Source organism: Schistocerca cancellata, chromosome 4 (assembly GCF_023864275.1).
Source record: "Schistocerca cancellata isolate TAMUIC-IGC-003103 chromosome 4, iqSchCanc2.1, whole genome shotgun sequence".
NCBI classification, from domain to species: domain Eukaryota; kingdom Metazoa; phylum Arthropoda; class Insecta; order Orthoptera; family Acrididae; genus Schistocerca; species Schistocerca cancellata.
The window spans coordinates 395,093,868-395,121,021 of NC_064629.1; the positions used below are offsets into that span (position 1 = coordinate 395,093,868).

The 27,154-nt window shown below is 43.4% G+C and overlaps 1 protein-coding gene across 1 annotated transcript in view; it reads right to left on the reverse strand.

The window, feature by feature from the left end:
* The window catches only part of LOC126184731 (melanocyte-stimulating hormone receptor-like), a 193,038-nt gene that overhangs the window by 17,654 nt on the left and 148,230 nt on the right, over nucleotides 1–27,154 (reverse strand). The window contains exons 2-3 of the mRNA XM_049927268.1: nucleotides 17,808–18,238; nucleotides 4,051–4,251 (exon numbers count right to left, since the gene is read on the reverse strand). Coding sequence (XP_049783225.1) covers nucleotides 4,051–4,251; nucleotides 17,808–18,232 — 626 coding nt within the window. The 5' untranslated portion in view covers nucleotides 18,233–18,238. The remainder of the gene's footprint in view (nucleotides 1–4,050; nucleotides 4,252–17,807; nucleotides 18,239–27,154) is intronic.

Consider the following 27,154-nt stretch of genomic DNA (forward strand, 5'->3'; position numbering starts at 1 on the left):
TAGAAGCTCAAATTTTTACATCGCCCAGTGGTCGTATACCTTGGTATTTGACATTAATTTCAACTCAACACCTCTAACCATTACCGAGGAAAAGGCGTCTGGACAGATGGACAGGCTGACGTACAACAAAGAGATACGGCAAGGTTTCTCTTTTTACCAATTGAGGAACGGCACCCCAAAAATGAAATAATAAAGATTATTGTATATAAAGATTGTTATTGTCATACTTCAAAATTTTCATTAACGTACCCTCTATGCTAAGTACCTTAGTTTAGGGCCTTTCATCTAGAGTTCTTATCCCCTCAGAGCCTTCCATAGATAACCTTGCTACCTAGAGGCAGAGGAGACTGTTCGTGGCAAGTCGACATTTCGCTCGAAATTTTTCACGATAAAAACCCTCAGTAACGAAGCCATATGTTTGACCACGTTATAGAACTGATATCAATCAAAAGTGGTCGTCATGGCAAACCTTTTTCAAATACCGTGGAACCTGAGAAAGATATTTTACTCTTCATAAAGAGATATTATCGCCATACCTGCGGAACTTACGCTTCGCCTATAATATCAATAGGTTTATGAATATCTTTCCAGAGAATGTGAAACGTGATATTGCGCAGTCGCTCGTCTTACGGAACCTCCACTAAAGCCATGAGAATTGCATGAGAAGTGAGAACACTGGACTTTTGTAACTGAACAGGAATGCTTCTGCTCATTACACTTGCAACGTCAGTCTATTTGACCATGTCCTTGCTTCATACGGCCATTTATGTTGGTTGCGGTTAGACTCGGTCGTGACTACCATACGCTACGTACGCTTCTGCGACATCTCAGTGTTTACGCATCCCAGTACTTAGCATAAGAGGGGAAGAACCAGTCATCTCATTAAAATCAAGACACAAGGTCTCAAGTATATCAATTTGCAAACTCATTCTTTATAGCAGCCGTCCGCGTTTGGAAGAAACTACCCTGCACTCTGCACATATTGAAACACAAAGTTACTCTTAAGAATAAATGGAAGAATTTCGTTATCTCACCCTAATATCGTTTCCTTAAAAATTAACATATGGGGGCGATCTTTCCCCCTCACAAACAGTAAAGCAAATGATCCCATCCTCTCCCAGTTACACTCATTTCAGTGGCCATTTTTTATCAACCACACAACTTTCTTCTCCTTCAACTTCGTTAATGCAGTTTCCGTCATTCACTCCCTCTCTCATGTTCAGTGCTGCTAGCACCCGAAGTTTAAATCGAATTTCCTGTTAAATATCTTCATTGTTGCTGAACTAATCTAAAATTAAAAAACGAAACTCTGCCCGAACAAGCCATGAAGCCCCAACGGTAACAACGACCGGCCGCCGTGTCATCCTCGGCCCTCAGGCTTCACTGGATGCAGATATGGAGGGGCATGTGGTCAGCACACCGCTCTCCCGGCCGTATGTCAGTTCCAGAGACAGGAGCCGCTACTTCTTAGTCAAGTAGCTCTACGGTTTGCCTCACAAGGGCGGAATGCACCCCACTTGCCAACAGCGCTCGGCAGACCGGATGGTCACCCATCCAAGTGCTAGCCCAGCCCGACAGCGATTAACTTCGTTGATCTGATGGAAACCGGTGTTACTACTGCGGCGAGGCCGTTAGCGAACTAATGCAAACAGCGTTTTATTTCTGCACTACAGGAATTTCTAAACGTTATAATTATAAGGGACCATCAAATTAAAACGGAAAAAATTGGAAAAAATAAGTTACTGTTTATCATTTCAAAAGTTAGTGACATAACTGCTAATACCAGTGTACCACTGTGAGACAAGACCGTCATTGTCTCTGTGGAAAAATGTTTGCTGTTACCAACGGAACCATGATTGCAGCCAGGCGTGCACCTCTTCATCCGAAGAAAATCGACGGCCACGAATGTCTTTCTTCAGGGCTCCAAAAAAATTGAAATCGCATGGGGAGAGATCGGGACTGTATGGAGGATGTGTAAGGGCTTCCCAGCGAAAATTTTGTAGCATTGTAAGATGCCTCGGTACGATTATGGTCCTATAGACAACTGCAAATATTTTTCCATTAAGACATCGATATTGGGATAACTTAATTGACAGACACGGCGCTCACTTGTGAAATAATAAACAGTTTGCTTACTTTTTCTCCATCTGACTCATTTTCATTTGACTATTCCTTGGAAGTAACTCATTACATTCTTTTCATAATGAATGTCACGTCAAATGAGCAGAATTTAGATGTAGAGGGCCTGTTGGCCCTAATATTGCCAGGTTAAATACATCAACAAAATAAAAGTAAATTTCTTATATCTTTATGATAACAATATATTTGAAATTTAGTAGGTTCGCTAAGTCGTGGGTAAATAATTAAGTTTAATCTAATGAGAAAGAACAATAATCCACTGACTTTATGACGAACGTGTTTTCAGTTGTGTGCATTATTGTTAATAACTCAGCAAACTCAGACACTTGTTTCACCTGTCAGACGCGAGGATAATCAGCTAACCGGTTTCCCAGTGATAACTCGTTGGGGTTAAAAGTACAGTTCGCTACTACAGACAAACACAAAGTAATGTAGGATTTAAGTTCCGGATTGACGACCAATAGTTTGCTACAAGCCACTAGTTTGTGTGACGATTTTGACTTTTCTTAACCGTTAATGATAATTGGAAATTTCCATCTCTTCATATAAGACACAAAATGAGAACGAATACAAACAGCACAAAACATGATTTGCGGACAACTTAAAGGAAGATTTCTGTAAATGAAAAATACTGTTGGAGCAATACTCGAGCTGCAACTACGGCCTTTCACGGGAGATGAACTTACTAAAGTATCCACACAAATTTCTACAAGTCACTAACACTCACACATTTTCCAAACTCCTCTCAGCTACTCACAACATGCCTTGCTGAACTGAGAGCAAACATATGTTGGCAAATGTTTCAGCTACAGCTGAAGTGTCCTTTCCAGAAAGAAAGTTTAATTCCGCACTAGCGTTTCTTTTAACAAAACGCAGTTATCACATAACACGAGTTTGACACAGAGGATTTGATCTGCCTCGCAGTTTATGAAGAAATTGAATCAGGGAGAGGAAAAAATTAACAGGCGTTTAGCTTCTGAATAAGTCTCTCGAATATGTGGACCTCGAAGCCTTACTGATTTAAAAAATTGAACTAACCTGTGTGAACCTACCAACAGCAAGAATTAATCTTGTAACTGAAATGAACTGTATAGCCTAGTTTAGGTATATAACAATAGCCAAATGAATGAGATACCGAAACAATAAATGATCTGACTATGAGAATTCAATAAGCTACGAATTCCGATGTACTGTAATCAGAGTCTCTAAATGAAGTGGTAGGTAATCAAAGAGAATCTGCATATGTTTCAGGTGAATAGACCGCCATTCAGTTGCCATCCAAATTCACAAAGCATCGACAACGGTGCCGTAATGAACAAGCTGCCGACCAGTCATAACCCAGAGAAGGTCAATGGTCGCCAAGTCATGTGAACTTTCCATTGCTGGAAATCTGTCAGGTTCGACATACCGGAAGAGGAATATAACATCATGTTGTTCGCAAACGCACTGACGGCTACTAACGTTTCCACTGATCTTCTAAAATCGGTAGCGAAAATCTAACGTAAGGTGATTCAGGAAACAGTTTCTGGAAATGAGGTAAGCATACTTGGTTGTTCACAACTTCTCCAAGCTATGTACGGATAAACGAGAGGCGAAACAGAGTCGAAGACATCGAGGTCGGATGTTAGAACTATGACTGAAACCAGTGAGACTTAATCGATGATAACACATCGCGTCAGCTTTCTACACTACAGCAGATGAATTTGTACATAAAACCACAATATTTACAATATGGAACACACACCGTTGAACATTTTCTCTCCACTTTTCTCTCGTCATTTTGTAATTAGTTAAATAAAAGGACAACTTACACGAAAATACCCAACTAAATAGTGAATTACGTATAAAGTGATACTATTGTCACTTAAACCGACACTTTATTACGACCATTATGAAAATTGTGGGACGAACCTGTGAACACGGTAATGAATAACGGTGACGGTTATAATGATACTGGCATGCGTCAACATGCCTATAGCCGTCACAAACTCTACAGGAACAACAGCCTCCACCTCGCAGATGATACCATCCGTCCAGTTGTTCCAATACAAAAGTGGGGAACAAGTAGCCAATGGGCACACCCACACGGGAATAAGCAGCGTCGCAGAACGCCTGGAATCAAGCAAACCATCGCACATTAATTTTAACTTTACCAAAGGACGTCAGAGTCACTTTCAAGCAAAAGTTCCACATTAGATTACGAATATAATTATGAGCCCGTTATTGTTGTTCATTATTACAATACAGCTGCTCTGTATCTTTAAGAGAGTCGTACATCGTCATTTCGAAACACATTTCCATTTTTTAAAAACTTGAAGCGATTTCCCAGTCAATGTAATGAACAGATGAAACTGCTGTGTCGCACAATCACTTTCAGTAAACTACTATTAACACACTGTTTGGTATAAGAAAAGTTTGCTGACTAGGGGTGCAAAATAAATGTTACACAAGCGGATACATGTCCAGATGGCGCAAGACTCAATCGCCCTATCTATACTGCTTATCTAGCCCTCAACGCTGTGGGAGGTCCCTTATTCCGCAGATTAACTACAATCAGCTACTAACTTAAGCATCGAGGAGATTGACCGTTCGGCATGGTGAAACGTGTTCCTCGCCATTAGTTATTTAATTACACACACACACACACACACACACACTAACACACACACACACACACACACACACACACACACACACACATATATATATATATATATATATATATATATATATGTGTGTGTGTGTGTGTGTGTGTGTGTGTGTGTGTGTGTGTGTGCATTTCGAAGGGACCAAACTTCGGTCCCTAGCCTTACACACTAATTAAACTAGCTTATGATTAGAACAAAACACAAACCCATGCCCGAGGAAGGACTCGAACCTCCGGCAGGAGGGTCTGCGCAGTCCGTGACATGGCGCCTCTAGCCGCGCGAGGGCGTATGCGTGTGTGTGCTTGTGTGTGTGTGTGTGTGTGTGTGTATGTGTCTGAGTGTGTGTGTGTGATACATAGATAGATTCAATAGCCGCCATTTGGATCTTCGGACGTGTTATCAGCAAGGAAACACAATACTGACGCTCTACGAGTCTGAGTTTGGAATGTTACGTATCTTAATTTTGTAGGTGTTTTAGAGATTTATAAGAGGGAATGGATAGGTTGAACGTAAGGTATTACACATGTGCTCTGGTAGAAAGAAAAAGACATCTGATCAGGTCAGTAGAGGCTTATAAATGTAAGATGAAATAGAGGTTTTGCGCTATTAGGACAAGTAAACAATATGGAAATAGGGATGTGGTAAGTTATTATCAACAGAAAACTGAACGCATTGTCGTAGCCAAAACAGACATGAAGCCAACAACCATAGAGGTACAAGTTCATTTGCCTGCTAGCTCCACACATGATAAATAGATTAAATGAATGTATGGTGAGATAAGGGAAATTATTCAGATTTTTAAGGAAGACGAAGAATTACGTTTGGTGGGGACTGAAATTCGATAGTAGTAAAGAGAAGAGACGGAAAGAACATCATGTGGGAGAAAGGAATGAAAGGGCAAGCCGCCTAGCAGAATTTTGGGCGAACCTTAAGTTAATCAATGCAAAGACTTGGTGTAAGGATCAGGAAAGAAGGTAAAATACGTAGAAGAGATCTGAAGACACGGAAGGTCAAAACCACATTTTAAACTGCAGATTACTTCCAGGAGTAAATGGTTACGAACTACAGATTAAAGTGGAGAAACTGCACAGAGGTAGGATAATGAGGAGATTAGAAAAAAAAATGGTTCAAATGGCTCTGAGCACTATGGGACTTAACGTCTGTGGTCATCAGCCCCCTAGAACTTAGAACTACTTAAACCTAACTAACCTAAGGACATCACACACATCCATGCCCGAGGCAGGATTCGAACCTGCGAGCGTAGCAGTCGCGCGGTTCCGGACTGAGCGCCTAGAACCGCTAGACCACCGCGGCCGGCGGAGATTAGAACTAGTTAAACTGAAGAACAAGAGGCTACTGAGAACTTGAAAGAGACCATTAGGCGACGACTTAGTCAGACGAAGGAAAGGAATACTGTAGAAGACGAATAGTTAGCTTTCAGAAAAAAATAATAATGAGGAGAGCAGAGAACGAAATATGCAAGAAGAAAAGTGCCCCGTCATTGGATAACACATAGGATAGTGATAAATTATGTAGGCAAAATGGAATACAAATTCTAAAAAATGAGATTCTACATGTACATCTACATTTATACTCCGCAAGCCACCCAACGGTGTGTGGCGGAGCGCACCTTACGTGCCACTGTCATTACCTCCCATTCCTGTTCCAGTCGCGTATGGTTCGCGGGTTCCTGATTGGCAGGAACTGCTTAATACCTGAGCAGGTATTGACAGGGCACAAATGAAGACTGTAGAAACATTGATGACTAAGAGGAAAATAGATTATGCCAATAGGAAAATCAAAGAGACCCTTAGAAGAAAGAGAAGGCAATGATATGAATATCAATAGTTCAGATGGCAGGCCATTACTAATCAGAGAAGAGAAAGCTGAAAGCTGGAAGAAATGTAAAAATGACCTATGCAAGGGAAATCAACTTGAAGACAATATTCCTTCTTGACCCTCGCCTTGCCCTCCTATCCCAAACGTTGGCGTGTGCCCCGTCACCCCATTTCATGATGAATCCATGATCATCTTCCGCGGTACGGTGCACCAGCAGGTACAGACCAACGAACCGATAAAACACGAAAAAACAAAAAATTTAAAATAAATAAAAGAACAAAAGCAAATAAATACATAAAAAATTTGTTTTCTTCTTACTGGGATCTCCTATCCCTCAGTCCGATCGCCCTTAAGGGTTGGCTCTCGAACGATGTTTGACCTTTTATTAGAAAATTTATTAATGGCAACATGATCAAATTTGTCCCTTCAAGATAGTTTAGTTTGCTTAGGAGGAGGGGGGGGGGGGGGTTAAGGGGGAAGTTTTAAGTTTCGTTGGGATGAGAGATCTGTTTATGGGTTTTTGGTAGCGTCACAAGCGGCGGTGCCGCGTACGGTTAGTACTGTTTGTTTTTGTTTTCACTCGCTAGGTAGAAACAAAAAAATTAAATACCTGAAACCCGAAAAATATAACAAAACAGGTCGCTCACGCACGCTTCTGCGGTGGCACTCCACCCGGGGGTAAGTCGGTTCGAATCCTGGCAGTGGAAAAAAGTTTCACCGTCAGTATTTGGCCGGCCAGGGGAGGAGAGGAGGTTGCGTAAGGTTTCTGACCAGCAGATTTTGTGCAGTGACCTGGTTCAAATACCAAACCTCTCCACAATGTCTCATGAAGTGAGTGCATGTGACACAGTTGACGATGATTCGTCCGTCGGATGGAAAAGTTAAGTTCGGCGGCCTGCTCTGTCTCCCTTCTCTCATCATCATCATCATCATACAAACATTACTACACAGACACAGACACACAAACACACACACACACACACACACACACACACACACACACGAATATATAAATGTAGTAGTCGACCAAGTTGCAAATAAGTTGATAAAAATAAATATTATAGAAAGGCAAGAGGAAGTGTGTGAAGCTGTGATGGAAGATATGATACAGATTCTTCTAAGACTGATCGGTAAATTTCAGGCACATAACTAGAGGACCGAAGACTTGAGTGTAAGCAACTGAATGGTTGATCGGACAGCCAAACGCTTGTGCTGCAAGTGGTGCGCAATATATCCCTGACGGTAATGCGAGAATCCTACGTGAAACTTTACTTAGGGTTCTCGTAGGTTATCATCAGAATAATCAAACACATCGAATGCGACCATGGCTATAAGCTGGAGGCTGCAAGTGTCGCAGTTAGGCCTGCAACACACCAAAGGGGCAACTGTCACCCTCAATCGTTGGCTAGGAAGACAGGAGGTGGACGTGGTCCTGATCCTGGAACCCTGTCTGCATAAAGGGGGTGTTTCAAGGCACGGAGGAAATTGAGGTAAGTTGATTTGTGCTATGAATCTAAAGAACTCCTGGACATGCATTTATGATAAGAACAGTATTTCATTCATGCTGATGACGGACACTTGTTACAGGGACTTAGTTACCTTCCAGATTAAGCAGCGTGAGGAAGGCGGCACGAAGGAAACGGTATTGGTTTCAGCTTACTGCTCTTTTCCAGGAGGTGACGAGATTGGTAGACAGTTGCTACCGGCAGAATGAACAACTGATGGTTGGTTGTGTGGGGAAGCAGCGACAGCAACAGCAGAGGTGAGTACTTTGTTGAATTTTTACTCTGGAGTAACATGCATATCCGGAATAGGGGCAGGAAACCTTCGTTCAGGAACGAAAGGGTTGAAGTAAATGGACATAACCTTTGCGACCATTCTACTGGGTATCTACAGTATGTCAAACAATGGCATGTGGCGTTGGAACCATCCTTATCTGATCACACGTGTATTAAGTCTGAGGCTGATAAGGGTGTTACACAGAGCATGGCTTACATGAGCCATAGGGAAACAGAAGTAGAATCTTACAGAAAACACTTCAACTTACTCTTATCTGACGTCCGAACTTCGACTAGGAATCCAACATATTTTGAGAAAATGTCAGACGCAGTAACATCTGCCATTATCACCAAGTACCTATAAACCTGCCCAGTCACGAAGAAATATACAGGATGTATCTTGGTGGAACTTCATCATGGAATTGTAAAGGCAGACTGATCCACCTTGCAAGACGGAAAGAACAATTTGTAAAATACTGAGAGGCCTCGCCAAATACAATCTGGCCAATAAGCAAGCGACACTATCGTCCTCGAAGGTACTGTATGAGGAAGTAGAAGGTATAGCTACTTTCGTCAGACTTCACAAAATCCCCACTAGAAAACCATCTAAATCAGGAGGTTCTATAAGGATGGAGGATAGTTAATATACTAGGACGCCGGCCGGAGTGGCCGAGCGGTTCTAGGCGCTACAGTCTGGAACCGCACGAACGCTACGGTCGCAGGTTCGAATCCTGCCTCGGGTATGGATGTGTGTGATGTCCTTAGGTTAGTTAGGTTTAAGTAGTTCTACGTTTTAGGGGACTGATGACCTCAGAAGTTAAGTCCCATAGTGCTCAGAGCCATTTGAACCAATATACTAGGACAGTGAATGAGACGCTGGATGTGCACCTCAAGACTTATTCCCCTCAAAACACTCTAGCAGACAACATAGACTAAGATTGAATCCCTGAGAGGCCCTTGTATACAGATAATCAAAGGAATAACTGTAAATCTGCCAGAGAATGTGTGGATTAAAACAATTCAGTGGACGGAGGGAACATTTGAACCACTTAAGTCACCTGACCAAGATGGAATCATTCTCTCTCTACTGCAACAAGGAGGGCTGAGTTTTTGGAGATTTGTATGCAGGGTGTCTAGGGTCAGCCTAGCAGCAGGAATCATTCCTAATACTTGGAGGAGAATGGATGTAGCTTTCATTGCGAGCCAGAGAGAACTGGTCATACCAAGGCCAACGTTACAACACCGATTATTCTTTCCATCTTTTTTTAAAAGACATTATAATAAGTTGGTTATTGTGCAAGGCATGGAAAGGAGGGTAAATAAGGTTCCTCTACACGCAAACCAACAGACATATCTTCAGGTAAATCACTTGAAACAGTTTTCTCCAGCTTATTGGAAAGATGGAGAACGCACTACACTTTCAGGAAACTGCTCTATGCATCTTCTTGGATAACGAGGAAGCTTTTAGGAATGAGACCTTCGAATCAGTGGTTAGGCCTATTGAAGAACATCATACGTAGGTGGATTGAGACAGCGTTAAACAGAAGAAAGGTGGAATCAGACATGATGAATCATAAAATGATGACCAACACCATTAGGGTGTGTCCACAAGGATGGGTTTTGTCCCCAATACTGTGGAACCTAGTCGTGACTGAACTCACTGAAGCGTTAAATATTAGAGGCTACTTTTGTCAAACATAAGCAGACGAATGTCAAAATAAAATGTTGCAAGTTAGGTAATACTTTACAACTGTGCATTGAATATTGTGCGAAACTGGTGCCTGGTGCAGGAAACAGCATCTAAGATTCAGCCCCAAACACACTGTTGCAATACCATTTCCGAGCAAGCACAGGTACTGGAGTCTTACGATTCACAATGGAACTGTACCTGTAGAGGGGCTAGCGAAGTATCTACGAGTAACCCTGGATGCGAAACCATCATGGACCCCTCACATAAGGAATACACGCTTCAAGGCAAAAAGTGCTCTTCTGAGCATTAGATAAGTATGAGGAAGAAACTAGTGTCCAAACCCCAAGAGTATGTACTGGGTGTACATAATCGTAATGAAACCCATGACAATTTATGGGGCGACACTATGGTGCAAAAAAGCAGAAAAGAAGGTGGCTGCTAAAGAGGTTAGGGATGGTAGGGACTCACCTGCTTAGCAATAAGACTGGACATTAACAGCACACCCACTGCTGGAATGGAGACCATGCTGGGAGTGCCACCCGTGAACCTGTGGGTTAAAATGGAGGCAGCGGCAGAAGCATACGGGCTAAAAACTGGAAGTAATTGGACACCCTTAGGATATACCGAAACCCACACCATTATAGAGAATGTGGTCCCATGTAAAATCGCTAAGCTGGTCTAAGACTTCCATTCAGTCCCACGTTGCCGAGTCTGGTGTGGCAGGTGAAGATAGCAGAACGAAAGCGAAAATTAACAATTTTACGTTAAAAAAATCGTTCAGACAAGAGAATCGTACAAACATACAAGAATTTGACCGTGGAACAGACTCCCGTAGGGACGATATAGTAAGAAGCATCTGTGGTGTAGAGAAACTGCTGAAAGATTTGAAAGAAAATAAATCACAAGGGCCGGATATAATCCTAATTCGGTTTCTCTGAAGCATTGGCCCCTCACCCAGCACAAAGTCCCAAGCGACTGGAGAAAAGCGCAAGTATATAAGAAGCATAAAAGGACAGACCCGCAAAATTACATACCAATATCCCCCACTTCGGTTTGCTGCAGAATCCTAGTGCATATTCTGAGTTGGATTACAATAAATTCCATATTTCTATATTTCCGGAAATCATTGGGCGAGGTTTCACACTCCAGGCTGTTAACGAAGGTAGCAGCATATGGAATAAGTTGACAAATATGTGCATGGCTCGAAGATTGCTTAAGTAATGGAACCCAGCATGTTATCCTCGATGGCGAGAGTTCACTAGAGATAAGAGTATGGTCAGGAGTGCCCCAGGGAAGTGTGATAGGACCGCTGTTGTTCTCTGTATGTACGCTCTTGATTTGGCGGACGGGACGGGCAGCAATATCCCGTTGTTTGCTGATAATGCTGTGGTGTAAGCTGAAGTGTCGAAGTTGAGTGACTGTAGGAAAGTACAAAATGAGTTAGATAAAATTTTCTAGTTAGTATAACGAATGTCAGCAGCTCTAAAAGTGGAAAAGTGTAAATTAAGTGGATGAGTAGGAAGAACAAACCTGTGATGTACGGATACCGTGTTAGTAGTGTCTTGCTTGACACAGTCAAGTCATTTAAATATCTAGGCGTAACGTTGAAGAGCGCTATGAAATGGAACTATCATGTGAGAGCTGTCGTAGGGAAGGCGAATGGTCGACTTCGGTTTATTGGGAGAATTTTAATAAAGTGTTGTTCATCTGTAAAGGAGACGGCATGTACGACTGTGATGCGACATATTCTTGTGTACTGCTCGAGTGTTTGGGATCCGTAGCATGTCTGATTGAAGGAAGACGCCAAGCAATTTAGAAGAGGGCTGCTAGATTTGTTACTGGTACGTTCGAACAACACATAAGTATTACGGAGATGCTCCGGGAACACAGATGGGACTCCGTGGTGAGAAGACAACGTCATTTTCGAGAAACACTATTGTGAAAATTTACAGAACCGTCATTTGAAGCAGACTGCAGGAGGATTCTACCTGCTCCAACATATATTGCGCCCAAGGACCACGAAGATAAAATACGAATAATCAGAGCTCATACGGAGGCATATAGGCAGTCACTTTTCCCTCGCTGTATTTGCGAGTGGTACAGGAAAGCAAATAACTAGTGGTGGTACAGGGTACCTCCGCGAAGCACCGTACGGTGACCTGGTGAGTATCCATGTAGATATAGATGTAGATAGGATGGTCGGATAAATTCCAGCTGACTATACAATAACATCCCACTACTTTAATAAACCTTTCCATGTAACAGTCGTAAGTAGGGGGCAGTGGAAGAATGAAACACAATATGGTGAAGGAGACGTGTCTGGTTTACTGACGGGTGGAAAATAGAAGAAGGCGCTCGGGGCGTGGTATGCGGAAGACAGAGTACACGAGGGGTCGCAATCCCTCTAGGGAAACCGGGCAAGGTTTCCAGGTGAAAATATTTGGCTTGAAGGTACGCGCAAAGGAGAATTTGCGTAGGTGGTACAAAGGCCGCAGAATCTCCACTCATTCATACAGCCTAGCAGCTCTAAAATCGCTATCAGTTCCTCAAACGAGATCAAAGATCGTTGCAGGATACCACAAAGACTTTTTTAGATTAGGGGAATGCGACAGGGTAAACATGTTGAGGATCCCTGGTGATTCAGAAATTAGTGATAATGAACAAGCTGATAAGCTGGCCGGGACGTGTGGGACGCCTCCATTTGTCGGACCAGAAACGGTCCTAACCGAAGCTATGCATTAAGAGAATTAAGAGAAGTTCTGTAATCCTGGGGTTGAACAGGAGAAGACTAAACTCATGGTAGGATCAATAACAAGCCATGGAAACTTTAAGGAGCACCTACACACGATGGCTGTAGAGAAAGAAGCCCCTATTTGTAGTCTGTAGGTTAATCTTCTAGTGCGGGGAGTTGGAGATTAAAGGACAGAGTATATTCGGGTCATCAAGCCCTGAAGAAAGTATGTCTAACGAAGGACCAGCGAAGGGCCTCCTACTACTACTTAAGGGTAGTGGTTGGCTTTAATAGAACCACAGGGAGTGAAACTGTACCATTAACCCTGTTTTGGTGCGAGAAATAGAGGGATAGGTCAGCTGTAGTTTTTATCTCCCTCTTCAAAACAAATAGAGAAAAGAAGCGGAAGCTTAAAGGCGGAAACAATTATAAAGAATTTACTTCAATAACCTGTACCAACAGCTGTACACTTTAAGATTTTTTTTTAAAAAGCAACCGGTTTCGGCAATTCATTTTGCCAAGTCCAGGCGCCATACGCTTTTTTTTCGAATAAACGAGCTTAGCTTATAGCGTCACAAAACTGGATATCGTGACTCTCAGTCGTTGTGCAGCTGATTCATACGAAAGTGTGACAGCAATTAATCAGCTGCACAACGATTGGGATTCACGATATCCAGTTCTATGGCGCTGTGCGATAAGCTCGTTGATTTGTAAAAAGCGTATGGTGCCTGAAGATGGCAAAATGAATTGCCGAAACTGGTTGCTTTCGAAATAAAATAAAATTCCTTCAAGTGTACGGTTGCTGGTAAAGTTCATTGAATTGAAAAGTATATACCAGACGATGTTCCCTGGGCATGATGGACCAACAGAGAATTATAAAGATGGTCTTTAAAAGTGAAATAAACTTGAAGATAATTTTATTTAAGGGGATGTGAAGATATTTGAAGATGCGATGAAAGATATGATACTACTAGAAAGAATTGACAGGGCACTGAAAGAACTAAGTAGATTAGAGGCCTCTAGAGAGGACGAAATTTCCACTGAATTATTGGAACCCATGGTACAACCACACAAGACAAGTTAATCAACGTTTCGTGCAATTTATAAGAGACAAAATGGATACCCTCAGACTTTGTTTATAAATTTAATTGTTAGTAAACTCTTCCCGAAGGTATTTGTCTGGACTAGAGCTCTGTATGGCACTGAAATGTGGAAGATAAGAAGTTGAGAGAGGAAGAGACTACACTCTGTTTAAATCTGGTGCTACGGAAGTATACTGAAGATTTTGTGGGTAAGTCTATTAACTGAAGAGGAGGTACTGAATCGAATTCGAATGGAAAAGGAATTTATACCACAACTTCATTAAAAGAGGGGTTCGGTTAACAGAATACATTGTGAGGCTTCGAGTAATCCTTTAGTTTGGTGATGGAGGAAAGCGTTGGGAGTTAAATCTTTGGGGAGAGGACAAGATTTGACTACAGCAAGCAACTACTAACGGATGAAGGTTATGAAAATTATCGAGAGGTGACGAGACTTGAACAGGGTAGACATGGATGCAGAGATTCATCCAACTAGTCACCACACTAATGGCAACAACAATAACAACTATAACAACAACAACTCTCTCTAGTAACTCGTTTGCTTTCGCTAATTTACAATTCATCGTCTACTACAAAAAGTATTCGTTGGAGAACAGTCAAATTGGTAGGCTCCACGATGCTGATTGGTGTCCGGGTCGCAAGAGATGAATACATGTTCATGATGCAAGTAACCAGAAAGAAATGGCATTTTAATTTTTGCTGAGGTAAAAGAAAAAATGAGTTGAACCTTATCAAATGTACGCGGGGAAAACATCAGTGATATCTGAGAGGAATCATTCCAAGTAAGCATGGAGATTTGCAAAAAAATGTAAGTTTAGAACAGTGGGTAAAGTATTTGGCTTGCAAACTTAACGAATGAGGATTAGGTTCTTATTTTAATTTACTGTTTGGTTATTCGCATTAATTCTTCCTTTCGTTTCTGTTCAGCTAAATGCTCTGTATTTCTCCAAATAAAATCTTTAGGAGAACAGGTATGATCCCGGCATTTGCCTTACACCGATTACAACTCTTCCAGAAACCTTGTTCACGATCTCAGGCTTTCTTGCCAGGAAAGTACTTTGTTAGGCAAATAAATGTAATCCGCAGCGAGGTTATGTGAACCTATTTCCTTTTCTTTAAAATAAGGGAAATAAAGCTGATAATTTGCTCAGCATTTTCTTGAGTGTATCTATGACACAGCTGCCCAATGTATCTTCAAAGAAATGAGTCTATTTTGATTTCCGTTTTATGAAAACAAGATCGCCACCTTTGAGGATGCTGTGATCGTATCAATGGAGTCCGAAAAAATGAATTGCAAACGCAACTTCTATTTTTTGTGCAGGGTGGTCAAAATAAAACTGTCCCGATAACTTTTTCCTTAAATTAGTAAGACCGTAATCTAAACGACGATAGTGATTTATGGGTCCTGAAGTAAGATAAAAGTCGATATCTATATTATCAGAAAGATGCAGCTATCGCACCCACAGCACGTGCAACTTTGACTGAAGTTTATGAGCCGTTCGGTGCAGAGAGGAGTAAGCGAAGGCAGTAAAATTTCCTGCAGTCGAAGATCAGGTGATGTCATTCCTTGTGATTTGCACCTCGGGGGTAAGTTGAAGCGTTAGACGTACTCAGATAATCCTTATACATTCGAAGCGCCCATCTGAACTTTGAATCAACTGTAACTGACATCCCTTGCAGAGTTGCTACGCGTGTCTAACAGATTCATAAATTGCGCACATCACTGCATCTACAGCAGCAGAGGTCGTTCCAAACGTATTATAAACTTTTCAAATATATTTCGCAACATCCTCGTCACATGCATTATTTTACCTCTCGTTCCCAATGCTCATTTGATCACAGGACATGGCTATGTGCAGCCACTTGGGTAATTCAGGTAAGAATAAGCCTGCATTTTCACAGCGTTTTAGTAGAGCGTTCTGTGTCTCTGTTTGTGAAAGGAACAATGTGACCAGTGTACACTTTACATTTCTCGAAGGATCATTTACTGTAGATTTGAGATGTAGAAGGTACAAATAGGCCATTGCCAACCAGCATGCCACATAGGCTATATTACACCTCCAGATTCTGTATATCACTACCCTCTACGTATTGAAAATTATTTCAACCACACTCATTGTATTACATTTTTCTTTTTCTTTTTCTTTGACATTTGCATGTATAAATTATATTCTCATCAGCTAGGCAGAAACAAATTGTATAGAACCATTTCAACAAACGTTAAACACTTAATTCGCTGTAACCTTATATAAATTTTTATGTTACGTTCTTTATAGTATAAAAAATACCACTAACATTGCAATACTGAGAAGTGTTTGCTGTTGGATGCAGAAGCATCCGACCCACCTTACATTTCAAGGCGGTGGGTTACTGTTAATGAGATAAATAAATAAATAAATGTACATTTGAAACTGTGTTCGCTTAGTGGTCATCATTGGTCAACAATAGCAGTTGACAACTGCTACAGTAATTGTGGATCGTAGGTACCAGCGGGTAAAATGCTACAGGACTGAGCACTACCATTTTTGAGTCACCTTGGAGGACTGCACGAACCCAAGTTGTACGCTACAGTCTCCACACTGCCCATTTGTACCCCATTTGTCTATTACGAACAACAGCACAATTCATCATCCCTTTATTAAGGATGGGAACTCTTAGAAAGGAATCTTGATCATTGACGTCTGGTTCTCTTTACCAACGAGTACAAGGATTCAACTGATTTCTGATGGTCGTCGCAGAAGAATGTAAAGGTTGTCAGCTGTTAATGGGCGTCTCCGGCATTCGGTTCCACGGATGGTCGGGAAGGTGTGTCATTCTTGTTTTGGTCGATATAATACGTTTGACGCATCTCATTGCTATTGAGGATAATTTGAAGGTTGTGGAATATCATTTCAGTATTCTCTAACATATTGTCCAGCCCTACAGTCAACATTTCGGCGATGGATTCGCCTTTCAAGCGGATAATGCAAGCACACCTCGTCAACAAATGTCTGCAGGAGGCTGAATCATCCGAATGGAATGACCCCCGCTATCAGCCGGCCGCGGTGGCCGTGCGGTTCTAGGCGCTCCAGTCCGGAGCCGCGCTGCTACTACGGTCGCAGGTTCGAATCCTGCCTCGGGCATGGCTGTGTGTGATGTCCTTAGGTTAGTTAGGTTTAAGTAGTTCTAAGTTCTAGGGGACTGATGACCACAGCAGTTGAGTCCCATAGTGCTCAGAGCCATTTGAACCATTTGAACCCGCTATCAGCTGACACCAACCGATCTGAAAGTGTTTGCGACCTGTTGCAAATGGAGTAGTGTCGTCGTTGGTGCAGTCCTCACCACACCCTAAATGTTTATGGGACGGCCGATATGGAAGACTGAAAGAGGCTAGAGCAGAAAAGTGTCGATCATCTTCTGGCTAATATGCGAAGGAAGACTCGAGCATTTTACAATGCACAGGATCAAGCAAAACAGTATCAAATGTTACACAGCAACAAATTTTAATATCATTGATGCGCACAGATATACAACTGTGATTATTATTTCTTTTTAACTCACAGTAAAGCTATTTTTTAATTTCATAGGACTCATGCAGTCATTCCCTGCTCATCCTAATTCTAAGCTCACTCGCGTTCCCAGATATATAGTGGTGTACACTTTTTTGAGCGTTATTTAAAGAACTTGTTCTTCTCTTCATTTACTATGGTGGCGTATTCAGGGCAGATATTTAAACTTCTTCCAGTGTTTTGCATGTTGGTCACTTGGTAAATTAAAATTTATTTTTCCACGATTTATTTGTTTCGGAATGATCATAGCTTCGTTATGAAAGTTTGAAAATGCACGATCTTTTTCTCACAGCTCTTTAGAATGAAACAATTGTGAAACATTGCAGAAGCGTACCTGAGGTTCATTATCTTCCTGTATTGCAGGGCATGCACGACAGCCACATAGCGATCCAGGGCGATGGCTCCCAAACTGTACGCTGAGGTCATGTGGGCGCTGCTCACGAGGAAGAAGCGCAGCACGCAGCTGAACCTCCGGGAGCCGAGCACGTCCTGCGCCCAGCAGAAGTAGCGGAAGACGAGGAAGTAGCCGGTGGCGACGCCGACGTACGTGTCGGCAAGCGCGAGGTTGGCGGCGAAGCGCGCCGAAGCGGCCGTCCCGTGGACTGGGTAGTGGCGCCTGTAGCGGCACACGGACGCCACGATGAACGAGTTTCCCAACACCATTAGAGCCAGCACCGTGTAGTCGACGGCTGCCTGGCCCGCCAACAGGGGTACGCCACCCACCTCATCGCTGACGCCACGGTCCAGGCAAGACGACATCACCAGCTGTAGGCCGACAGCACGCAATGACAACAAGCTCACATTCATTTTTTAAATGTTTATATCCGGGCTCGGTGAGGACATGGTTACCACCCAAATTCGCTAGTAATAGCATTATGCGATCATTTTAAGCAAGGAGTGTCGTGTTTTTAAAAGTGACCAAATATCAATGTCAAATATTACTACACAGCAATTGGAAAAAGAAGGCTTGAAACATCAGTGCATCGCAGTCAACATGTCTATAACAAATACGAGGGTATCGGAAACCAATTGTCTATACAGAGCGTATCAAAATGAATAACCGGCTTTAAGGCTCTGTAGCATATATTACATCCCACTTAAAATTACAAATAGCCCATCAAATGAAAGAGCAACTCAGTTTTTCTGACAAGTGTTCATTCAATGCGAGCATCACTCGTCATACATCGAGTCGATAGGCGAGTTCTCCCAAAACATTTATCTGTGTGTCTGGAGTAATTGTTGTAACAATGCTGATTCTAAAGTCAGTTAGATCACCAGGTAGCAGACGCACATACACATGATCCTTTATGAATACGCAAAGGTAAAACTCGAATGGCGTCAGACCTTTTGTGAACTGTCTTATAAAACAGGTTCTATCATCGGGCTCCTTGCAGTCATTCCAGCTGTCGGGTACGACGTTATTTAACCAATCGCATACTGAGTTATGCCCATGAGGCAGCGCACCATCTTGCTCCCACATGACGTTTGAGGTTCATCTTCTTCCAGTTCAGTCGAGTACGCAATGCAAAAGCGAGAAGATAGATGCAAGCGCGCAACCGAATCAGCTGCCTCGGCATCGCAGGAGCCGGCCGATCGCCCGTCGGGCGGTGTTTGCTCCGTCGCCGGACCCATCGGCCACCCTGCTTACTACGACACAGGCTATGGCGGACGGGAAAAAGCTTATGACGACATCGGCTTCAGAAACGGTACACTCTGGCAGCACCGCGGATGACAACAACGGTGGGCCCAGGCCCCGGTCACGGCCGGTCAGGCATAGTCCTCGACAACGTTCGCGTTCTGGCTTTAGAAACACCTCCACGATCAGGATTGTTGCTTTGGGAAATGGGACCCCATCACGATTCCTATCGGATCGCAAGCGGAAGACACAAGCCAATCGATCACCAAAGACGACAGGAAATGCACGAGCAACAAGCCAGGAACCGCGCCGCCAGGCGCGCTCAGTTAATATCAAACAATGACACGAAAACAGAGTCCGGCGAGGACCTACACACATGAGCCCGCCTCCGACTCCGACATGGACCACCACTCGCGACTGACGTCGATGCCGACGTAGATTTCCAATTTGTCGGGCGGAATGAGACTGGACGCAAAAGGAAAAACTCACAAAACATAGACATCAGCTAACTTCAGTTACCTGTTCCGACATCCAACACATTCGTCCCCCTCCAGACTGGCGAAACAAATGGACAATACAGCACAACTGACGAATACGGGAGCAACTACTCAACCTACTCCGGTGCCGTCTGCGAAAGCTCCGATGCCAATGACCAAAATTCCACCTATCACCATTCAGTGTACAGGATCATTTGGAATCGATCACAGACTAGCGACTGGGTCTTCGCTTCTTTCTGACTGCAAAAATTCTGTTCTTTACGGATCAACCACCAGCTGCTAAGTCACTGAAAGTTGCGGTTAAGTACCAGCCAGCGGAGATCACTGCAGAAGCTGTTGAAAAAGAACTTCGGTCCCTGGGATTTCTACAGTCGTCGATTCATCAGTTCAAATCTAGCGATAAACAGACGAATAAACTTGTGTCTCAACCAATCTACCGTGTTAAGCTCCCTGCAGATCCAACAATTTAGTCCATCTAAGATGTGTGACAAATTCTGGGCACTAAGATAAAATTGAGACTTATCGGCCAAAGAAGGATGCACACAGTTCAAACGCTGTCAGCGGTTCTTCCACATGGCCTACTCCTGCTCACTATCACTCCGCTGCGTCAAGTGTACTGTAAATGACCCATCCATGGAATGCACCACGACTGCCACTCAGAAACCAAAGTGTGTCAGCTGCCAAGGCGAACATCCTACTACATGGAGGAGGGGGGGAGGGACTTCCTAGATTTCAGCATGCACTGAAAATCTACACGGCACAGCGCCAAGTAGCACCAGTTTTCCAGCAGTAACAAGCCTCAAACCCACCAGCAGCACCGATGCACACCCTAAAACAGTTCCCGTCATTGCAACCAAAGGCAGCGCCATTGACTTCCACAGGAAGTCCACCTAACCGCTGTAACTGACAACCGCCAATGGCAGCGGCTTCAGACCAACCCACCTTTGACTATTGTGAACTGTCTCAGATGTTGTCCAGCATCTCTGAATTTATGTCCACAGTCCCCATTTCCATGAGATCCTCCTATGTGGAGATCTAAATGCGAAGCGCTACAGGTGGAAGTCTGACTGCTGCAACCCAAGGGGAGAACAACTCCATGTTGATAAACACCTGGGCAATTACCATCGGCCTGATGATCCGACACACGTTCAGCACAACAGGACCCATTACTCTGATGATCCCGATGTGGCGATGCTAAAGAATCTCCTTCTCGACCTCCAACTCACCACCATAGTGGACCTCATCTCAAGCCACAACCCAGTCATTGGTACAACCTGGACCACATTCTGTTGCCCACAACTATGTTCACAAACTGCGATCAGTACACTACATGGCTCAACAACAATGTCAACCCAACAGTGGACGTTTCCAGCACTGAGAGAATTGATGAGGCCGTCTCATCTTTGACAATGAAAATCAAACGATCATTTCGACAAGAGTCAATTCATGCCACACACCGAATTCGGCACTATGAGGCTTTTTCTCCCTTACTGCAAGACCACAATACGCTCAAGAACAGGGTTCGAAACCGATGGAAACAGTTCTGCAACCCTGTGCTAATTCACTGCTGCCAATCTCTACGCACATGACGTGACAGCCGTTTTTCAAATACTTGTGCTTGTCCTCTGCTGTGGTTTATGCGTGTGAAACATTGTGTCGCGATAATGGTGATCCGCTTTAGGAACTACTGAAATACTGTGTGAATGAGCACTTCTGGCCATGTCCGAAAGAAGACACCACACGGAATCCGCAGCTGTACTACGCATTATACAAACTGAAGGTGGAGGGAGGAGAAAGGAAAGGAAAGCATCTGATGACATCAGCAGCATCGGGACCCTACGCGGAATCGCCGACGACAAGTGATGATGATGATGTTTGGTTTGTGGGGCGCTCAACTGCGTGGTTATCAGCGCCCGTTCAATTTCCCAACCTTTGCTCAGTCCAATTTCGCCACTTTCCTGGATGATGATGAAATGATGAGGACAACACAAACACCCAGTCATCTCGAGGCAGGTGAAAATCCCTGACCCCGCCGGGAATCGGAACCCGGGACCCCGTGCTCGGGAAGCGAGAACGCTACCGCGAGACCACGAGCGGCGGACTCCGACGACAAGTGAAAATGTGTACCGGACCGAGGCTTGCACCTGGAGTCTCATGCCTACTAGGCAGTTGTGTTAACCACTGCGCCATTCAGTTCATCGCAAATGCTCGGATTATCTCGACACGATCCCCGGCCGACCCGCATTCCCCTCTAGTGCTACCTATCCGCAAACGTCGTTCGTGTCCTCCATGCTCGCTACTTTCAGTCCGCAGCTCGTGGTCTAGTGGCCAACGTGGCTGCCTCTGTATCACGGGGTCCCGAGTTCGATTCCCGGCCGGGTTGGGGATTTTCTCTGCCCGGGGACTGAGTGTTGTTCTCATCGTTTCACCATCATTATCATCATCATCATCATCATCAATCGTGACAGAGGCAAGACTGGACTGTGTAAAAATTGGGACGTCGTAGAGGCGCTGATGACCTTGAAGTTGAGCGCCCCACAAACCAAACTTCATCATCATCATCGCTAGTTTCAAATTCCCGCTGGAAGTCGAACGATATTGTGCGTCCGCACCGAAGGTTGTGGATGTCTGAAAGAACAGACACCACACATTCATAAAACTGATTATCGTGAATAAGCAATGAATTCACAATCTTAAGTGAGGATGCACAATATCTTTTGACCTCCGGCGGAAATGTAAAATTAGTGAGCATGGAGGTCACGGACGGGCCCTGCAAATGGGAGGCGCTAGGTGGAAGTGTGGGTCGACAGGGCAGCGTGACGACACAGTCCGCGCATTTGCGGTACCACTGTGTCCGGATGTCACAGTGGTTAACACAACTGCCTACTAAGCTAGAGATCCCAGGTTCGGGTCCCGGGCCGGAGGACATTTTCACTCGTCACCGCCTATTCTGCGTAATGTCCCGGTGCAGCTGGTATCATCAGATCCTCTTCTTTCTCTTCTCCTCCCTCCACCTTCAATTTACATACTACGATATTGTGTGACCTGTGCGTCTTCCACTGATTATAATTTCACTTTCGTATCGGTTAACTCAAGACGTGATGCCATCTTCAGTGCTCACCTTTCCGTAACAAACTGCTCAGATATATTGTCTACAGCGCACATTACAACGCCACTAGCGGCAGCATTAGGGTGTCACACACGACCATCTTGAGCACCAACGGAATAATACGCATCGATGGCAGAGATTGTGGGCATATAGGTTTAGTGGGACAGCCATGAGCCGTGGTAGCTACATCCACATGACATTCGGCCAAGCAGGTCATGGGCCTGAGAAGCAACGAAGATGGCAATATAACTGGAAGTGGGTTCTCTTGTCGCAGCTATTTCATGCTGATCATCATCAACTACGCTATGCCACAGTCTTCTCACCACCACTGTCTCTGAATTATGGGTACGACGTCGCCCCACTTCGCTGGACTGAGCTGTAGTTATCATCCCACTCTGCTGTACTACCACAGGACTTTGCCTCTGTCAGCTGTGTTTGACTACTGTTGATGCTCTTGGAAACATGCCCTCTGGATTCATATAAAAGTGACCTACGTTGAGTGGAGCGATCTGAATTTGACCACATTATTATAAAATGTAAATGATTGCACACTCTGACAGACGCTGGAACTTCAAGTACCTGTTTCTTCTGCCTAGTATATTTACTTGTGGACTGTTTTCTTCGGATGCAAGAATTCGGCGGTTAAAGTTTTGATAATATCTAATGGCCAGTGTATACTGTAAATATAAATGTATTTATTTATTCCTGTAGGTTACATTAGGGACAATCGTTCCTGTGACCTTTGGCCATTCAGTCAAATAGACGCAAGTGAACAGGCATACACATGCTCACTTGCGTTCATTAAATTCGGTGATCGTAGAATCACGTATTTCGTTCGACAGAGAATCATAATGACAACTGGCGACCAGTATACGGTCATACAGAGAATGTTCACAGTGATACGATTGTTTAAGGAAATCTGTAGTAGGCTTCACTAGACGATGAATCGTCAGCAGATTGGAAAGGAACATAGGGTGTGCCCAAAGGCAGTGTAGTTAGATCGGTAACGTTCTCATCAAAGATAGTCGTATTATCGTGTGTGATGAGAGTACTGGAAGGCGTTAGACACAGAGCTACATTGCCGACTTCATAACCTGAATACGATCACACAGAGTACCTTAACAAATATTAGATTGTTTCAAGAACCCAGTAGGTTGCTCTAGAGCTGAGCTCTCAACAGAATCGAAAGGAAAAACTGGCGTTCGAAAAGTCAGCGTAATAGGACCGCTAATTTTCTCAAGACACACCTTCCGTCCAAAAAGATACAAGACCGGTTTTATTCTGATTTAAGACGACGCCAGCGCAGCAACTACGGTGGCAGCTTGAACTAAAACCGTAAACAACAGACATGCGTTCGACCTACCTGTTCTGAGCAGGCAGCCTTAGGCAGTGGACGTGCGGCCATAGTGTGTAAACGTTGTTGATTAACACATCACAAGGGTGCGACGAACTGAACACCTCTAAATCAAGTATTCCAGACATTCTCCAGAACGTTTTGAAGAAGAGAAAAATTTATGCAAAATCTGTCCACACACCTTGACTCCCGAACAGGAACAACGACGCGTGGACGAATGCCGCGTCTTGACTGCAATGAAAAACGCGGAAAATTCTTTCCTGAAAAAACATTGTCACTGGTGAGAAGACTTCGCGTGGTCAATACGAAACTATCACAAAACTGTAACGTGTGAAGTGGATCTCTCACAGTTCTCAAGGGCAGGAGAAGTTGGGAATGTGAGGCGCAAGTTGAATTCTCCAAGACAGAAGAAGAAGGTGCGAATGTGAGGCACTAGTTGAACAACATCCCAAAAATTGACTTTCCTGACATTTTAATATTGTTTTGGAGACGTTCTGTATGTACTCAGGTAGTGGCAGGGGGGGGGGGAGGAGACTTGTAGACCACTTGAAGTTTTAAAACCACAGTCTAGACAGTTCTCTACTTTTTATTAATCCAGTTCAGATATATTGAGACTGTAGATAAGCAGTTATCGTGTATGGGCAACAGCATTTCCAGAATGTTCACTGATATTGGTGTTGTCTGCAGGAATATATCATAAATCGGTAAGTGTTGGGAAGCAAATGAAGAACGACCATCAGTGTATATTTATTAGGTTGGTGCACATGTTTATAGCGGTTTTGTTTTGCATGTTGTTATACCGGTTGCTGTGGTTTCATTTATCGATTGTCATTTTTTATTTGTAGTTCACTGTTGCTATTTGAGTTAACAACTTGTCATTTTGGGATTTGGAGATAGTGAGGAGAGCTGTGAGCCACTGCACAAAGCACGACAAGAAATTGGTTTTCTCGTTTTAAGGAGAATCGTTTTGACATTAGTGACTCTCCACGTTCTGGAAGAACTTCGGGATTTGATGAAGATCGTTTAAACGCATTAATCCACAATGATCGGCGTCAGCGAACTCGAGAACTGGCAGATGTCACGACTTGTGATCATTCTATCATCATGCGACATTTGAATGCAATGGGGAAAGTCCAAAGTCGAGTGTATGGACAGCGCATGTTTTGAGTCAAAATCTGTGGGTGGCCATATCTGCATCTCTCATTGCTTCTCATCAATTTCCTCGTGAACAGCATCGACCATTCCTATCCTGTACCGTTACTGGTGACGATAAATGGGGTATTTATGCTAACATATGGGAGACAAAGGAATGGGTGAGTCCAGACAGAGCAGCAGTTCCGAACATGGCTCGACGAGCTCTTCGCCTCGAAACCACTTGATTTCTACAGTCTCGGAATGGAAAAGTTACCCCAGCATTTTCAGATTGTTATAAATAGTGAAGGAGAATCTAATAATGATGACTAAATTCTCTGTTACATGTATGAGACGTGTTTGTTAAGCGAATGGAAAAACGCTACGAACTTATGCTTCAACCTAATATTTTCTTCTCAGTATGACAGTTCTTACTAAATTTCTTCGACGCTACGTTAAACCATAATTTTCCTTCCTTTCTTCCACCTTTAAATGTGTATAAATGCTTAATTATGCCAAAATGAAACACTAAAAGCCTACTTCTGAAGTCTGGCGGGAATACAAATGGATGACTTATATTTTTTGGGTCGGGAAGTACATTGCAACAGTTAATGAAACAGCGGCAAGACGCTAGTGCCACCTCATTATATTTTAACTTTCTGTCAACAACAAAGTCATAAGAGACGTAGCTTAACCAGGGATTTCACAAGGATGTGTTACGATTTCAGCCGTGTATTTCTCAAAGGAACACTCACAGTATTTGTTTTAAATAACTTAGAGATCAACCTAAATCTGAGTGGCTGGACGGGAATAGTAAGGTTGCTCTTCCTGAAGGCTTCTTAACCATCACACCAGCTCAGTGTTCTAGGACACTGCTCCACTGTTTGTAATCCTTGTCAGGCTGCCCAGGCAGTAAACGTACAAGGGTTGGCTACAAATATAGAGACACCAAACACACAACACAGTATCATAATTAATACGTTATACAGAACCCTTTGGTATTCAAAACAGCTTACAGGGGTCCCGGAGGGGATGACTATATGTCCTGAATGGTTTTCAAATCAATCTTTACCATTCTGCATGCAAAGTAGTGGAAACTTCCCATTACGATGAAGCTGATGCTAGTCACGCACTTCTCTCCTAAGTAGACCACAAAGGGTCAGTATCAGTGAGATCTGGTGACTGTAGCGGACAGGGAAGATGCGACATAAGATCCTTGGGCTGAGAAAACCAATCCTGAACGACGCACGCTGTATGAACAGAAGCACTGATGTCGACGAGCACCAACAATCTACCCACGATCGGATTTACTTAGCCACGACATAATGTACTCATACGACACAGAACACTGTTCTGATCACAACTGACAGTTACAAGGTATTAAGAGCATTACACAAGTGCGTTTAGTGGTCAAATACAACAGCTCAACCCGCAGGTTGGCTGTCATCTTAATTTAGGTTCAAGCAAGCGTTTCTCGCGGTGTTTCCATGATTTCGTCCAACCACTGTAGAAAAACACTGAGAGTCGCACGATCAAGGTGTTGAAATGGTGATCTATGGAAAAAATAGACATTTTTTCCTCGAAATTCAGTTTGGCAAATTTAAAGAACAGGTGTTCGAGACGGGGTGAGCAACTATTCTCTGAAGGGATCATGGGAACAAAATAAGATATATTAGAACGTATACAAAAGCATACAGACAGTCATTATTTCCTTACCTTATACGTAGTTACAGTAGGTCCACTACCCAACAAGGCACTACACTCTGCACTGTACAGTAATTTGTTCAGTTGGACAGAAGGTGGTTTGAAGTCTGTGCGATTTCTTTCTCTCGGAAGCTCTCTCCTGCCAGTGACTCTTAAGATGTCTGTACTGATGCAATCTAGCGGTCTTCTATCCTCTCCTGGGATACAAATGAAGAATGGTGTCGCTCTAATTCTGTCTTATTCCAGCCAT